Source organism: Leuresthes tenuis, unplaced genomic scaffold (genome assembly GCF_036924035.1).
Source record: "Leuresthes tenuis unplaced genomic scaffold, fLeuTen1.0.hap1 SCAF_21, whole genome shotgun sequence".
Classification (NCBI taxonomy): Eukaryota; Metazoa; Chordata; class Actinopteri; order Atheriniformes; family Atherinopsidae; genus Leuresthes; species Leuresthes tenuis.
Window position 1 is genome coordinate 1,910,587 of NW_027325375.1, and position 16,950 is coordinate 1,927,536.

The 16,950-nt window shown below is 42.9% G+C and overlaps 1 protein-coding gene and 1 pseudogene across 1 annotated transcript; both read left to right on the forward strand.

Annotated features, from left to right (window-relative positions):
* Window positions 1-16,950, forward strand: part of LOC140280302 (uncharacterized) — a 40,776-nt pseudogene that overhangs the window by 7,205 nt on the left and 16,621 nt on the right.
* Window positions 8,696-11,154, forward strand: LOC140280015 (protein NLRC3-like). The gene is made up of 3 exons (XM_072375268.1): window positions 8,696-8,832; window positions 8,995-9,202; window positions 9,350-11,154. The coding sequence occupies exons 1-3, from the start codon at window positions 8,830-8,832 to the stop codon at window positions 11,152-11,154; spliced, it is 2,016 nt and encodes a 671-aa protein (XP_072231369.1). The 5' UTR covers window positions 8,696-8,829.

Here is a 16,950-nt window from a genome sequence, read left to right on the forward strand (position 1 = left end):
ATTTTGCTGTGAGACGGGGTTGACTGTGCTGTTTATTCAACCTCCAGGACAGGTAAAACTGACGAAACCAAACACAAAAGCAACATCAAACATCGCGGCCACTTGAAGAGGCCAGGACTACTAAACAGTTATCCTTATTATTACTAAGTATTGAATGTGAAATATGCGGCTTTTGAAGATGTTGGTGGATTATGTACATTGCAGTCACTACAGACGTCCTATTGGAGGCAGTGGATCCCTAACTATTCAAAAAAGCAGGCGCCCCTTTCTTTAATGGTCCATGAGAATACAAAAAAAGAATTAAAAAATGAAGTGCTGTTAGAAAAATTCTCTCAAAATTAGGCTCAGAGTCGCTGGATACGATTAACACAAAACATTTATTTCTTGCAAGAAAGAGACAAGTCCGCACAACCTATCAGGAAGCTGCTCAGAGTTGTCTGCTAACAAAATGGTGCTAATGCTATTTATATTGTTTATGCTAGCTGACCACACAATGTTATGGGAAAGGGACATTCAATGTTATGGGGAAAGGCATTACTAGCCATTTAATGTTAGGGGAAGACGAGTTCAGACAGTCAAAACACTTTTGCTTGCTACATAGTATTATGAGAACCAAAAGACAGGAGGAGGCCTCCCCACATCACAGAAACTCTTATTCTTGCAGCTTTTCTCATAGCCCGATGTGGATAGAGTGAATCCAGTTTTTCTTGTTCTAATCGTCTCTGTGCAGTTTAAATAACAGCTTTCCAGTATCAGGGGTGCTTTGTTTTGCTTGCCTTATTGACTCAATCCCCCCTGTCAATGTTTCAGCCTGTGGTCCTGAATGAGCACCCAGTCTCCTGGCTGCAGATGATGTCGGAGCACCGTGGCTGGCACAGGGAGTATAGCCTTGTACTGGTCAGTGGTCAGGGCAGGTCTCACTGGACCTAGAACAATGATGCTTAATGTTAAAAACCCCAAAAATATTGTGAAATTTCATCAAGAGCTCGTTTAGCAAACCCGGGCCCATGATCACTGCTTACGAGCCTTGGTATTCCCCAGCATGGTATGGTACACAATACTTCAATTATCATGCATTATACATCTGACTTTTAAAACGCATACAGTTCTGGCATAGTCTCTTCCTTTTATAGTACCTGTTCTCCCTCTATCACTGCTCCTCTTCTTGCTGCTCGGCCCAAAGATGAGCTTGGTTTGGCTCTGCCTTTTCCTCCCTGTCCTGTTTCCCTGGACTATCTCACTCACCTGCACCTTAATGCTAACATCAATAATATTGTTAATATTGTACATTTTTACACTTATATTTTAATACCCTACACTCAACACTTTTTTACTGAAGCATTTTTCTTATTTTGTGTGGAATTATTGTGCCATGGTTTTTTTTATTCGACATATTTATATTTAAGTTCTTATCCTTAATTCTTGGGAACAGGTAAAAAGAAAATTTCACTGCACATTGTACTATGTATGATTGTGTATGTGACAAATAAAACTCTTGAATCTATAAACACAGTCAGATACTAAACTGATAGAAATGAAAACAATACTCCATTTCAACATCATGTTTTCAGATGTGTCTGAAATCTTAAAAAACCTTGAGGGCGGTGCGGAGCTTTTGAAATTTGAGGTAAAAATGGGGCATTCTGAGGCTTTTTGGACCATTATGGTGACTCATGAACTAAGGGAAAGTTACCACAGAAAATTATTTATTATGGGTGCCCCATGCCATAGGCAGGGCACACATATTACTATTGCTCATACTTATTATTTTTCCGCTTCCGTCACGTTTTTCGGCGCGTAACTCGGCCCGCAGCGAAGGTCCGACTAAAATAAAAAATACATGGCTGCGTGCGCGCCGATGGGCAGAAGTGTGCTATTACTTTTCTCTCTCATTACTCGACCGGAATAGCGGATAAATGGGAAAAAGCGGGCAAATTGTCAATGGGAAAATGAATGGAGAAGGCCAAAAAGAGGCAGTTTGGGGCTCGAAGAGCCCCAAACTGCCTCACATTGGAGGCCTCTGAACTCAGCCATACAGCGTCACACACACATCATTCAAAGTTTGTGTGTGACAGGAAAGACTCAGCTTTAACTGTGGTAAAGGGCTTGTTAATAGCTTATACGGCTTTGACACAACGGCAGTTTACGTTTTAGGTGTCCAGAGGAGGTCGTCTAATGTCAGTTACACTCTAACTGTCACTCTAAAAATCTTTAAAAAACAATTTCTCGAACAAATGCCTCTCACGTCCAAAATATCTGCCTGATCTTGATAAATTATACATCAAAACGTAGGTATTTTAGTTGTCTTTCACCCAATGTGACTGTCATTGAGCTGGGCCTCACAGATTTCTCACAAATCCCCTCTGAGCGCAGAGAGGGAACATTCCATCCCATTATAAAACGGCCGAGCCCTGAAATCAGTGTGAAAAATCATTTTAAAACTGCCATAATAAAGGAGCCACGGGGGTTAGAAGAATAAAAATGACACCGCTGGCTTCCCCCGGGCCTTCTGGCGCTCACGGTGAAAGAATTATTCGGATACGACTTCTACTTTTCGAACAGCGAGCGTTTTGTTCCAGATTTCTGCCTCAATATGAAAACCCCATGATTTTAAGGGGACAAAGTGAGGTGCAGAATTCGGCAGTTGGCAGTTGGCAGGCACAGCTGTTGCCCATAGCAACTAATGCTGACCACACCCAAGAAGGCTGCCCTGTTCTATCACAGCTGATGAGGGCAGAATCAAGATGGCGGATGAGGGCAGAGCCAAGCAGGCTGGCCTGCTGTAACAGCATTATGCCAGCCTGTTTTATCTGTGCTCCTAATACAATATAACATGACAGCCTCTGTCTGTCAGCAGGCAGCCAAAACTGTGAAAACAGCTTCATGCCAGCTGCTCACGAGACAAATGCGCGCGACAGCGCGCACTGACCCAACAGCGTCATGCTAGCCGCTCACGAGACAAATGCGCGCGACAGCGCGCACTGACCCAACAGCGTCATGCTAGCCGCTCACGAAACAAATGCGCGCGATAGCGCGCACTGACTCATATGCTTTCCATTATGATCAACACATCTATCATAACAGCGTCATTCTAGCCCTCACGAAACAAATGCGCGCGATAGCGCGCACTGACTCATATGTTTTCCATTATGATCAACACATCAGCTGTGATAACAGGTTCGTGCCACTCACGAGACAAATGCGCGCGACAGCGCGCACGGACTCATATGTTTTCCATTATGATCAGCTATCAACAGCGTCATGCTAGCCCTCACGAAACAAATGCGCGCGATAGCGCGCACTGACTCATATGTTTTCCATTATGATCAACACATCAGCTGTGATAACAGGTTCGTGCCACTCACGAGACAAATGCGCGCGACAGCGCGCACGGACTCATATGTTTTCCATTATGATCAGCTATCAACAGCGTCATGCTAGCCCTCACGAAACAAATGCGCGCGATAGCGCGCACTGACTCATATGTTTTCCATTATGATCAACACATCAGCTGTGATAACAGGTTCGTGCCACTCACGAGACAAATGCGCGCGACAGCGCGCACGGACTCATATGTTTTCCATTATGATCAACACTTCAGCTGTTTTAACAGCTTCATACCAGACGCTTGACGACACACGTCAGCAATTCCACTGTTTTCATTGGTTGTTGGATCGTCACTTCGCCCCTGCTTCTTCGAATATTCTTGAGTAGTCTTTCTGTCTGGCGAGCTTTGTTCAGGTAAGATCTATTTTTTGCTTGGTTTGGTTATATTGAACATTATCTGTCGTTGATCGTGGCGGAAATATGACCGTCCTCCAGTTAAATAAAGACGAGGTATTTGCTAATTTTCCTTCCGCCGATGTTTCGGTGTGGCTGCCTTGTTTAGCATGCTACACTATTAGCCCGCTGTCTGGCGTGGAATGCTGTGAAAGCTATGAATTTACGTTGTGGTTATATTGAACATTATCTGTCGTTGATCGTGGCGGAAATATGACCGTCTCCCAGTTAAATAAAGACGAGGTATTTGCTAATTTTCCTTCCGCCGATGTTTCGGTGTGACTGCTTTGTTTAGCATGCTACACTATAAACCCGCTGTTTGGCGTGGAATGCTATGAAGGCTATGAATTTACGTTGTGGTTATATTGAACATTATCTGTCGTTGATCGTGGCGGAAATATGACCGTCTCCCAGTTAAATAAAGACGAGGTATTTGCTAATTTTCCTTCCGCCGATGTTTCGGTGTGACTGCTTTGTTTAGCATGCTACACTATTAGCCCGCTGTCTGGCGTGGAATGCTGTGAAAGCTATGAATTTACGTTGTGGTTATATTGAACATTATCTGTCGTTGATCGTCGCGGAAATATGACCGTCTCCCAGTTAAATAAAGACGAGGTATTTGCTAATTTTCCTTCCGCCGATGTTTCGGTGTGACTGCTTTGTTTAGCATGCTACACTATTAGCCCGCTGTCTGGCGTGGAATGCTGTGAAAGCTATGAATTTACGTTGTGGTTATATTGAACATTATCTGTCGTTGATCGTGGCGGAAATATGACCGTCTCCCAGTTAAATAAAGACGAGGTATTTGCTAATTTTCCTTCCGCCGATGTTTCGGTGTGACTGCTTTGTTTAGCATGCTACACTATTAGCCCGCTGTCTGGCGTGGAATGCTGTGAAAGCTATGAATTTACGTTGTGGTTATATTGAACATTATCTGTCGTTGATCGTGGCGGAAATATGACGTCTTCGAATTAAATAAAGACAACGTATTTGCTAATTTTCCTTCCGCCGATGTTTCTTTGTGCCTGCCTTAGCTTAGCATGCTACATTGTTAGCCCGCAGCCTGAACTTGAACGCGCTCGACGGCAAAAGCTTGTTCAAATTGAACTTGTTGGAATATGAATTTAATGAGTTTATTTCAGTATAAGGCTTGTGTTGACCAGTTATATTGAACATTATCTGTCGTTGATCGTGGCGGAAATATGACGTCTTCGAGTTAAATAAAGACAACGTATTTGCTAATTTTCCTTCCGCCGATGTTTCTGTGTGCCTGCCTTAGCTTAGCATGCTACATTGTTAGCCCGCAGCCTGAACTTGAACGCGCTCGACGGCAAAAGCTATGTGCTGGTGTCGAATGAGTCAGAATGTGAATGCATTGTGATTTGAACAGAATATGGCTTGTGTTCAGTGCTCATTTAGCTTATTTATCCATTTTTATGTCTATTTATTCATCTATTTATTCGTCTATATATTCTCAAGTCATGAGCACTTTTGAATTATAATCATGGTATTTTATTTGACAGTTGGCAATTATGTTAATTATTGTACATATCTTCCAATCAGTGAAATATGAACTTTGAGGATCATGGCTTAACTAGTAGAGTGTGATTCCTCCTGATTGCTGGCACGGTGATGCTTTGACAATTAGTTTATCATCCTTGACCATGTTTTTGTGAGAAGAGTATCATGAGTTTGTTCAGTCGGAGAGCTACACCACCAGTGATGACAAGCTCAGAGAAGGCAGACAGGACAGAGACGGAGAAGCTTCAGTCAGACAGAGAAGCTTCAGTCAGACAGAGAAAAAGATGAAACTGAGGTAAATGTTGGAGTCAAAGGTTCAGAGTTACACCTCACACTTCACTCTGTTTAACGTGAATCCTTAACTCATAACATCACCAGATTGTTCCATTTATTCATTAGAAGTTATCATGCTTTTGTTTTTCTTCTGTCAGAGAAACCAAACACCCCCCCCCCCCCCCCCCCCCCCCCCCCCCCCCAGAAAACACTGATGCAGCATCTTCGGTTGGAGAAGCAGGACCTCATTAGATGTAACGCTGCACTTACAGGTGAGACTTCTACATGTATGAAGACAGTTTCAGTGCTTTTCATCATGTGTGCTTGGTGCTAATTTCATGATTGTTGTCTCCAGCTTTTAAAACATGAGCAACCAGCATGAATCCAGACTACAGTCATCATGCAGATGCTGCAGAGACAGACAAAAAGGTCTAAAGTAAGTACTGACACTTCCCCTCACAGCTTTTGTTTAAGCCATCTATTAAGCCAGCCGTCTCTCCCTCGTGCTGCCCAAAGCAGGCAGGTTTCACCACAGCAGGCCAGGATCTCAAATGTTAAACTATGTTTGAGCTTATCTCTGTACCTTAGTTTAATACTGGATTTGAAATACCTAATGCTTGACTGGCAACTAGCAGGTCTCTCAGCACAGCACAGCTCTCATCTGTGTGTGTGTGTGGACGGGCAGCAGCTGGGCACCCATCAAAATTTCTTCAGAAATTTTCTAGTTATTATTATTATTATTTTGAAAATTAACCGGATGTTTTATTTTGTTTCAATAAAATAAAAATATCTCCACATTAAAACACATTTTTTTCTCACAGTCATCTACCACTTAAACTGCTCTCCACCTACATTTTTAGCTTGATGTGCTCCTCTTCCAGTTACAGGTGAGACTGACTGACTCACTAACATCAAAGTCCGACTTGTGTGTGGTAGTTACCATAGCGACAGTGCATGTTTTTGATGACACGCAGCACGTAAGCCCAAACTGAGCCCCTGTTTTATTAAACAGTCGCGCTACTCTTGGCTCTTCAAATATTAAATCACCACAATTTAAAAAAATAAATAAATAAAAATACCGAGGACACGACCTCGGTGTCCTCTATGGTAGTTACGGCCTTGTGCACACATCTGGTGCATCTGCAGCAGCACTAAAACTACAGAGCTCCTGCACAGAACAGATCCCAGTTCAAAGCCTGGTTTTAATGTTTCTGATGGCGATTCTGGAGAATCTCAGAGAACATTCAGAGAGAACGGCTGAATAAATGTTTTCAGATCAGAGTTTGTTGTTAAGGAACTTGGAGGCGTGTTTTAACATGAACTCCACTGGTCAGACAGGTTCTATCTGTCCCGCCTCCATCACAGGTGGACTCTGCTCTGACTGGTTCCAGGAAGCAGCTCACCTGTGTCTCAGTCTGTCGAGTGGAGAGTCTTCTTCTTCTGCAGCTCTGAACAATCTGTGAGTTTCCTGTTTGTTTCTGCTCTGTAATGTTGGAGAACATGTTCGCTTCTTATTTCAGAACAAACTTTGATCAGTTTGTGTTTGAAGACAAATCTACACGATGATCAGATTATTAATTAACTGGATTCAATCAAAATGATGATCAGCTGATGTTTCTGTTTGTTTTCTTCACAAATAAACTGCTTCATGTTTTTATTTTATTCAAGTTAAATATATTTATCACATTCATGACCAGAAAAACAGCCGTAAAATCTCAAACACCCCTGAGGTGGATCGTACCATTTTCTAACAGGTTTGGTGATTATTATCTTAAAGGAATGTAGAGATGATGATGAAATATAGACAGTATAGTAATATATAGAATATAGTCAGACACATAAGCAGTGCAGAAGGTGCAAGGATGCAGTAAAGTGACGGTACGATGGTAGAAGTTAAAGTGATGGTGCAGAATTCAGCAGGGTCACAGCCTCAGGAAAGAAGCTCTTCCTAAGAATCCTTCATCATGAGGTGTGTGCTGGGCTGTAGCTCCATGCCTCCATCTAGTGGACAGGTAGTGTAAGAGCAGCTGATGGCAGCTTCCTCTGCCTCAACACTCCTGTCTGACTGCATTCAGCTGACACTGACATGAAACAGAGAATCAGAGCCAATCAGTGGAGGAGCAGCTGATCTGTTTACAGCACAGATGATGGAAAAGAGGATTTGAGTTGATGTGCAGATGAATGATCTGTGTTTCCTCTGCAGATGAAGGTAGAAAGTGTGTGTGAGCTGATGGGAATTCAGCAGCATGGATCCATCTGACAGAAAGTAAGTCTTCAGTGTTCAAACCAAGCTGACTAACAGTTAAGATGATGAATAGTTCTCAGATAAAATATTTGATATCTGCTCAATTTATTAATATTCATCATGTCCAGCTGTACATAACATGTAATGTAAACATGGTGCATAAAATCTGTAATATAAATTAAACTTAAATTATAACAAAGTTTTTTCAGTTTTCAGATTTTATTTAATCTCAATTAAATATCTTAAAAGATTAAAACATTTTTACTTTTTAATCCACAATTTTACTGACCATGTAAATTTAAACCAAACCTTCATTTCATTTTACAATCAAGGTTAAAATCAGATCGGATTAGTCCGTCACAGTTATTCAGTCGGATCAATCGGAGACGCACACTTCAACGTGAACCTGAACCTGAACCCAGCTGTGTGTCCATGAAGAGCGACAGGTCAACAGGTCGTTTTATTAACTTTAAATCAGACCAACGTTCACGGTCTCTGAGGTGAGCTGAGTGTAAATGGTGTAACACTGTAAAATGTACCAGAGTCAGTCTGAACAGTTCTTATTCCAACTTGTGTTTAATGTGAGCTCTTATTCACATCATTTCATGTTCACATGTGAAACTGTCAGAGTGGAAAGAATGGATGTTAAAATAAGTCTCTTTCAGTGAGGAAAATATTAAAAATGATATTTATTATATCGGAGCTTTTTCTAAAATAAATGTTCTGAACAATGTCAGCTGCTTTACAAACTTTTTCACTGAGCTCTTATCTTCTGGAACACAGATGCTGCTGATGTGCAGCTTCAGAGTTAATCAGCTGCTTTATGGCTGCGTTCACTGTTCACATCCACACATCCCTTCATGGACCTTTACCTTGTGTTTTTCTCTGTGTGGACAGACACAATGTGAGCTCATTCTTCATGATTCCTCCACAGAGTGGACCAGCAAAGCTCAGAGGTTCCCAGTGGTCAGTCTGCCCAGCAGCATCAGACACAGCTGGACTCCATATTTATGGTCTGTACATGTACAACAACTACTTTTCCATCTATTGTGTTCACAGTCATCTCCAGGTTGCACTTTGCAGACCAGCGGATTGTCAGTGTGTCCAACATGGATCTGATGTTTGGCTCCATGATTTCAGTCTGATTGGCTCATTCATATAGTATTCTGTTCCAGCTGCTGGAGGACAACATGCTCACTTTTGTGAAGGAGGAGCTGAAGAAGATCCAGAAGGTTCTGAGTCCAGATTACCCAGAATGCTTAGAGAGTCAGAGGGAGGGTGAGGATGAAGAGCAGAGGTGGAGCAGAGAGGCATTAGTGAAGATCACAGTTCACTTCCTGAGGAGAATGAAGCAGGAGGAGCTGGCTGAGCGTCTGCAGAGCAGTAAGAGGATTTCTCTAAAGATTTAACCTGCTGGATAAATGACACATTTACTGATGTCTCAGCTCACAGAACAACACATGTTCAAATACTCATTCTTTACAGGGTTGAAATGTCTGTTTACTGATGTTATTTCTTGTCTTCATTCAGAACTTTCTGCTGCAGTTTGTGGACGTAAAGTTAAATCTGCTCTGAAGAAGAAGTTCCAGTGTGTGTTTGAGGGGATTCCTAGAGCAGGAAACCCAACCCTTCTGAATCAGATCTACACAGAGCTCTACATCACAGAGGGGGGGACTGGAGAGGTCAATGATGAACATGAGGTCAGACAGATTGAAGCAGCATCCAGGAAAGCAGACAGAGCAGAAACATCCATCAGACAAGAAGACATCTTTAAACTCCCACCTGGAAGAGACGAACCAATCAGAACAGTGATGACAAAGGGAGTGGCTGGCATTGGGAAAACAGTCTTAACACAGAAGTTCACTCTGGACTGGGCTGAAGGCAAAGCCAACCAGGACATCCACTTCATGTTTCCATTCACTTTCAGAGAGCTGAATGTGCTGAAAGAGAAAAAGTTCAGCTTGGTGGAACTTGTTCATCACTTCTTTACTGAAACCAAAGAAGCAGGAATCTGCAGCTTTGAACAGTTCCAGGTTGTGTTCATCTTTGACGGTCTGGATGAGTGTCGACTTCCTCTGGACTTCCACAGCAAGGAGCCCCTGACTGATGCTACAGAGTCCACCTCAGTGGATGTGCTGCTGACAAACCTCATCAGGGGGAACCTGCTTCCCTCTGCTCGCCTCTGGATAACCACACGGCCTGCAGCAGCCAATCAGATCCCTCCTGGCTGTGTTGGCATGGTGACAGAGGTCAGAGGGTTCACTGACCCACAGAAGGAGGAGTACTTCAGGAAGAGATTCAGAGATGAGGAGCAGGCCAGCAGCATCATCTCCCACATCCAGACATCACGAAGCCTCCACATCATGTGCCACATCCCAGTCTTCTGCTGGATCACTGCAACAGTTCTGGAGGATGTGTTGGAAACCAGAGAGGGAGGAGAGCTGCCCAAGACCCTGACTGAGATGTACATCCACTTCCTGGTGGTTCAGGCCAAAGTGAAGAAGGTCAAGTATGATGGAGGAGCTGAGACAGATCCACACTGGAGTCCAGAGAGCAGGAAGATGATTGAGTCTCTGGGAAAACTGGCTTTTGAGCAGCTGCAGAAAGGAAACCTGATCTTCTATGAATCAGACCTGACAGAGTGTGGCATCGATATCTCAGCAGCCTCAGTGTACTCAGGAGTGTTCACACAGATCTTTAAAGAGGAGAGAGGGCTGTACCAGGAGAAGGTGTTCTGCTTCATCCATCTGAGTGTTCAGGAGTTTCTGGCTGCTCTTCATGTCCATCTGACCTTCATCAAGTCTGGAGTCAACCTGATGGAAGAACAACAAACAAACTCTGTGTGGTTAAAAATATTTAACAAACCTAATCTAAAATATCTCCATCAGAGTTCTGTGGACAAGGCCTTACAGAGTCCAAATGGACACCTGGACCTGTTCCTCCGCTTCCTCCTGGGTCTTTCCCTGCAGACCAATCAGAGGCTCCTACGAGGCCTGCTGACACAGGCAGGAAGTAGCTCACAGACCAATCAGGAAACAGTTGATTACATCAAGGAGAAGATCAGTGAGGATCTGTCTGCAGAGAGAAGCATCAATCTGTTCCACTGTCTGAATGAACTGAATGATCGTTCTCTGGTGGAGGAGATCCAACAGGCCCTGAGTTCAGGACGTCTCTCCACAGATGAACTGTCTCCTGCTCAGTGGTCAGCTCTGGTCTTCATCTTACTGTCATCAGGAAAACATCTGGATGTGTTTGACCTGAAGAAATACTCTGCTTCAGAGGAGGCTCTTCTGAGGCTGCTGCCATTGGTCAAAGCCTCCAACAAAGCTGTGTAAGTACAGAGATAAATATGTTTTAAATACGCTGTTTACTTGTTAAACGAAGAGAAAATAACAGTTATTTATCAGATAATCTTTTAATTATTTTATAATTCATTATTTATTTACTTGCATATTTAGATTTTGAGGAATGTGTATGAATATACTCCTGAAGTTTATCAGAGAGAAAGTCACAGATTTATCTCATTATTCCCTCCCCAGGCTGAATGGCTGTAACCTCTCAGAGAGAAGCTGTGCAGCTCTGTCCTCAGCTCTCAGCTCCCAGTCCTCCAGTCTGACAGAACTGGACCTGAGTAACAACAACCTGCAGGATTCAGGGGTGAAGCAGCTGTCTGTTGGACTGCAGAGTCCAAACTGTAACCTGGAAGCTCTCAGGTCAGGTTTCATTCAGCTGTTCAACTGCTGATCATTTTAATTCTGCTTTACAGTCATGGATGAACAGCTGACCTGTTCAGGATGGTGTCTGCTGTTGGTGTCTTTTCTCTCAGAATCTGATCTGCCATTTGTGTTGTTTTCTGCAGCCTGTCAGGCTGTCTGATCACAGAGGAAGGCTGTGCTTCTCTGATCTCAGCTCTGACCTCCAACCCCTCCCATCTGAGAGAGCTGGACCTAAGCTACAACCATCCAGGAGACTCAGGAGTGAAGCAGCTATCAGCTGGACTGGAGGATCCACAGTGGAGGCTGGACACTCTCAGGTAAGGAGAGGTCTGCTGCAGCATCACACAATGTTCTTCGGACCGTGCGTACAGATGTTTTCAGTGTAATTTAAGTCTGATCCGAAGTGGAGATGAAACTTCTGAAACATCCCATGCTGTCCACGTACTTTCATAACTTATTTCCATAGCTTCAGACACAGTCCGCTCCTTTCCCTTTCACCGGCTCATGAGCTGGTTAGAAGTGATGACGAGCAGCGAGGGAAGAGCAAACCTCTTTCAGGAGGAGGAGGAAATGTCTGCCAGCATTAGCCGGTGTCCCCTTAAAACAGCGTGGATCTGTCAGAATGATGGAGGTTTATCAGGTCATTTCTGAGATAAATGGGCCACAAAGAAAACATCCATACCAGCAATCATCTGATGGTTAATGCACAGCCTGTAAGGAAACATGTTCAGCAGATTCAGAGACTTTATTCATCCAGTTAAAGGGATATTTCTGTGTTTTTCAAGTGTGGCTGTGTGAAGTACTCATGAGCAGTCAGCATCTTCCTCAGTGTAGAACAATGTGTGTGTGAGAGCCATGTAATGTCCATGTGTGCATGCTGAAAGAGACGGTGCTGCTCTGACCCTCCTCCTCCTTTCAGGGTGGAGCCTGCTGGAGAACGATGGCTGACACCAGGTCTGAGGAAGTGTAAGTGTGTTCTTCATCTGATTCATGACATCCAGCCATCTTCACACTGTCACATCACTCACTGATCAAAGTGAACAGATGATAGATCAATAACTGCAGCTGGATTGTGTTTGTTCTCTCCATCAGATTCCTGTCGACTCACCATCGACACAAACACAGTGAACAGAAACCTGAAACTGTCTGACAACAACAGGAAGGTGACACGTGTGGAGGAGGATCAGTCATATCCTGATCATCCAGACAGATTTGATGGCTGGTCTCAGCTGCTGTGTAGAAATGTTCTGACTGGTCGCTGTTACTGGGAGGTCGAGTGGAGAGGAAGAGTTTATATATCAGTGAGTTACAGAAGAATCAGCAGGAGAGGAGGAGGCAGAGACTGTGTGTTTGGAGAGAATGATCAGTCCTGGTGTCTGATCTGCTCTGATAGTTTTGGTTACTCTGTGTGGCACAATAGCAGAGAAACACTCATCCCCTCCTCCTCCTCCTCCTCCTCCTCCTCCTCCTCCTCTGTCTCTAACAGAGCAGCAGTGTATTTGGACTGTCCTGCTGGCACTCTGTCCTTCTACAGAGTCTCCTCTGACACACTGATCCACCTCCACACCTTCAACACCACATTCACTGAAGAACCTCTGCTTCCTGGGTTTGGAGTCTGGTTTCGTGGTTCCTCAGCATCTCTGTGTTGAGCATAAAGAGTTTCCTCCTGTCAGAGAATCACTGTTGAACAGATGGTTCAGTCTGTACATGTCTGTCTCTTTCACTCAAAAACACCTTTTCAGATTCATGGATTCAGTCAGTTTCTGGTTGAAACTCTTCTGAATGATTCCTTGGAAACTTCTTCCTCTTCCAGTCCTTTAAAGATGGAAGCTGCCATTCTTCCAGGATGTTGTTTTTCTGTGTTTCCAGTCAAAGCTTCACACTGAATATCAGTATGTTGTGTTTCTCTGCAGCTCACTTCAGCTGAGACCATTCAGTTGCTGTCAGCTGCAGTTAGTTTGCTGCACATGTGACAAACTGTGACACCAGAGAGGAATCACTGAGCTGCAATCAGCCAAGATGAATTTCCAACCTGCTGACAGATCTTCACTGATTCTGCTGCAATGAGCAGAAGTTTGCTGAGCAGCCAGGGTTCATCCTGATGATGTGCAGTTATAGACTGAATTATTGATTTCTGATCGCAGACATTTGATATTTTACATCTTTTTACATCATTATTTTTAACATTCAATCTCACATTGTTTGACTTTGTATTTCAAATGTTGAATTTTTAAAATCATCCAAAAGTATTTTCAAAAATCATTTTGATATTTTCTTTTCCATAAAATTTTTATTTAGTATCTGAACATTTAGACTTTTCAATGATTTTAGACTTTTTGATCAAATGTTTAATTATTTATCTAAAAACTTCACTTTATTGATGAAAATGTTTCATTTTTAGAAACTGTATCTCAGATGTTTTATCTTATATTTTTATTTTTTTATGGGTTGTTTATCATTTTTACTAGATATTTGATATATTCAGTAGGTAAATAAAAAAAAATAATAATACATTTTATTTATAGAGCGCTTTTAAAAGAGTACACAAAGACGCTTTACACACAAATGTTAAAATCAGGTTAAAAGACAATAGCAGGTCAGTGAGGTAGGAGGGAGCCTGGTTATGGAGGGCTTTGTGGGTGAGGAGAAGGCCTTTGAATTGGATGCGTTGTGGGACAGGGAGCCAGTGGAGGTTTTGAAGGACGGGGGTGATGTGGTCATGGGTGCAGAGTTCTGGATGGACTGAAGTTTATTGAGGACTTTGGATGATGTACCATAAAGGATGCTATTGCAGTAGTCGAGTCTGGAAGTGATGAGTGTTTCAGCAGCTGAGAAGGTGAGTGAAGGGTGTGCTATGTTTTTGAGATGGAAGAAGGCAGATTTAGTGATGTGGTTGATGTGTTGCTTAAAGGAAAAGGTTGCTATCAAAGGTGATTCTGAGGTTGCGGATGTGTGGGGAGGGGGACAGGGTGGAGTTATCAATGGAGAGGGAGAAGTTGTCAGTGGTTCTGGTGAGTGATTTGGGACAGATGATGATCATGTTGGATTTTTTAGTTCAGCTGGAGACTGTTGGTGTGCGTCCATGATCTGAGATCAGTGAGGCAGATGGAGAAAGTGGACTGAGTTGCAGCGCTGATGGACTTGGTGGGAATGTAAAGAGGAGGATGGAGTGGTTGATGGTGTCGAAGGCTGCGGTGAGGTCGAGGAGAATGAGGATGGTGAGATGTCCAGAGTCTGAGGAGAGGAGAAGGTTGTTGGTGATTTTGAGGAGGGCTGTTTCTGTGCTATGTTGTGAGATCGTTGGAGATGAGATGGGTCTTGAGTTTAGAACTACTACAACTACTTGTTCCAGTATTTTTGACAGAAAGGGGAGATTGGAGAGGGGCGGAAGTTGTTCATGTCATCAGGGTTGAGGCCAGGTTTTTGAGTGTTGGAGTAATGGCAGCCAGTTTGAGTGAGTGACGGAACCAGAAGTGAGGGAGGAGTTGATGATTTGTGTGATGAGGGGGGAGATGGCTGGAAGACAATCCTTGACCAAACTGGATGGGATGGGACCTAAGACACAAGTGGAGGTTCTCATATAAATGTTTTTAAAACCCTACTCACAACCCTACTCTGCAAACTTGAAAGAACTGCAAATATGGTGCTAATTTGTATCAGATACATAGCACGGCACAAGGTAATTGTAGTTTCTTTTAAAAGGGGTCTTTTATAATTATATTCTTATAATTTGGAGTTGTAACTACTAAATTGAGAGTACAAGGAGAGATTTACAGGGGTGAAAAATACATTCATGTGATCAGATTTTAAACATGCAGTTGTGTGTATAGACACATAGCTGAAGTCAAGAGCTCTCTATAACAGTTGGTCCCATATCTGTAGCCTCTTCTGTTAATGATTAACAAGCCTTCTATATTGCACTGAAGTCAGGGTTCAGAGGTCAATATTTCAAGGCAGGACTCATTTATAATCTTCACACTGACAAAAATGTCTTTCATTTTGTCCTAATTTCTCAGATTCTCAGAACATGCAGACTCCACTCAGAAAAGCCCCAGCCGGGAGTTGTAGTGGCAATCCAAAACAAAAAAAAAAAGGCCATTTGAGGGAATTTGAAGTCCTTGTCTACGTGTTGTGGTGACAAAAAAATCACATGTTCCATAAAGTATGCTTTTAACGTTTTATTTATGCAGATACTGATAGAAATGGTTGATAACAGCCTCCTGAACCTACATATTTTGGGGGCCAAATTGTGACAATACTACGTTTTTCCTTGTGGACTAACGCAGCGATTACAAATTTTGCTGTGAGACAGGGCTGACTATGCTGTTTATTCAACCTCCAGGACAGGTAAAACTGACGAAACCAAACACAAAAGCAACATCAAACATCGCGGCCACTTGAAGAGGCCAGGACCACTAAACAGTTATACTTATTATTACTAAGTATTGAATGTGAAATATGCGGCTTTTGAAGATGTTGGTGGATTATGTACATTGCAGTCACTACAGACGTCCTATTGGAGGCAGTGGATCCCTAACTATTCAAAAAAGCAGGCGCCCCTTTCTTTAATGGTCCATGAGAATACAAAAAAAGAATTAAAAAATGAAGTGCTGTTAGAAAAATTCTCTCAAAATTAGGCTCAGAGTCGCTGGATACGATTAACACAAAACATTTATTTCTTGCAAGAAAGAGACAAGTCCGCACAACCTATCAGGAAGCTGCTCAGAGTTGTCTGCTAACAAAATGGTGCTAATGCTATTTATATTGTTTATGCTAGCTGACCACACAATGTTATGGGAAAGGGACATTCAATGTTATGGGGAAAGGCATTACTAGCCATTTAATGTTAGGGGAAGACGAGTTCAGACAGTCAAAACACTTTTGCTTGCTACATAGTATTATGAGAACCAAAAGACAGGAGGAGGCCTCCCCACATCACAGAAACTCTTATTCTTGCAGCTTTTCTCATAGCCCGATGTGGACAGAGTGAATCCAGTTTTTCTTGTTCTCATCGTCTCTGTGCAGTTTAAATAACAGCTTTCCAGTATCAGGGGTGCTTTGTTTTGCTTGCCTTATTGACTCAATCCCCCCTGTCAATGTTTCAGCCTGTGGTCCTGAATGAGCACCCAGTCTCCTGGCTGCAGATGATGTCGGAGCACCGTGGCTGGCACAGGGAGTATAGCCTTGTACTGGTCAGTGGTCAGGGCAGGTCTCACTGGACCTAGAACAATGATGCTTAATGTTAAAAACCCCAAAAATATTGTGAAATTTCATCAAGAGCTCGTTTAGCAAACCCGGGCCCATGATCACTGCTTACGAGCCTTGGTATTCCCCAGCATGGTATGGTACACAATACTTCAATTATCATGCATTATACATCTGACTTTTAAAACGCATACAGTTCTGGCATAGTCT

What these genes read in the sequence shown, in the direction of transcription:
- LOC140280015 (XM_072375268.1), top strand. An exon ending in GGCTGAGCGTCTGCAGAGCA is followed by an intron (nt 9,203 to 9,349) that starts GTAAGAGGATTT and finishes GTCTTCATTCAG; the next exon opens with AACTTTCTGCTGCAGTTTGT.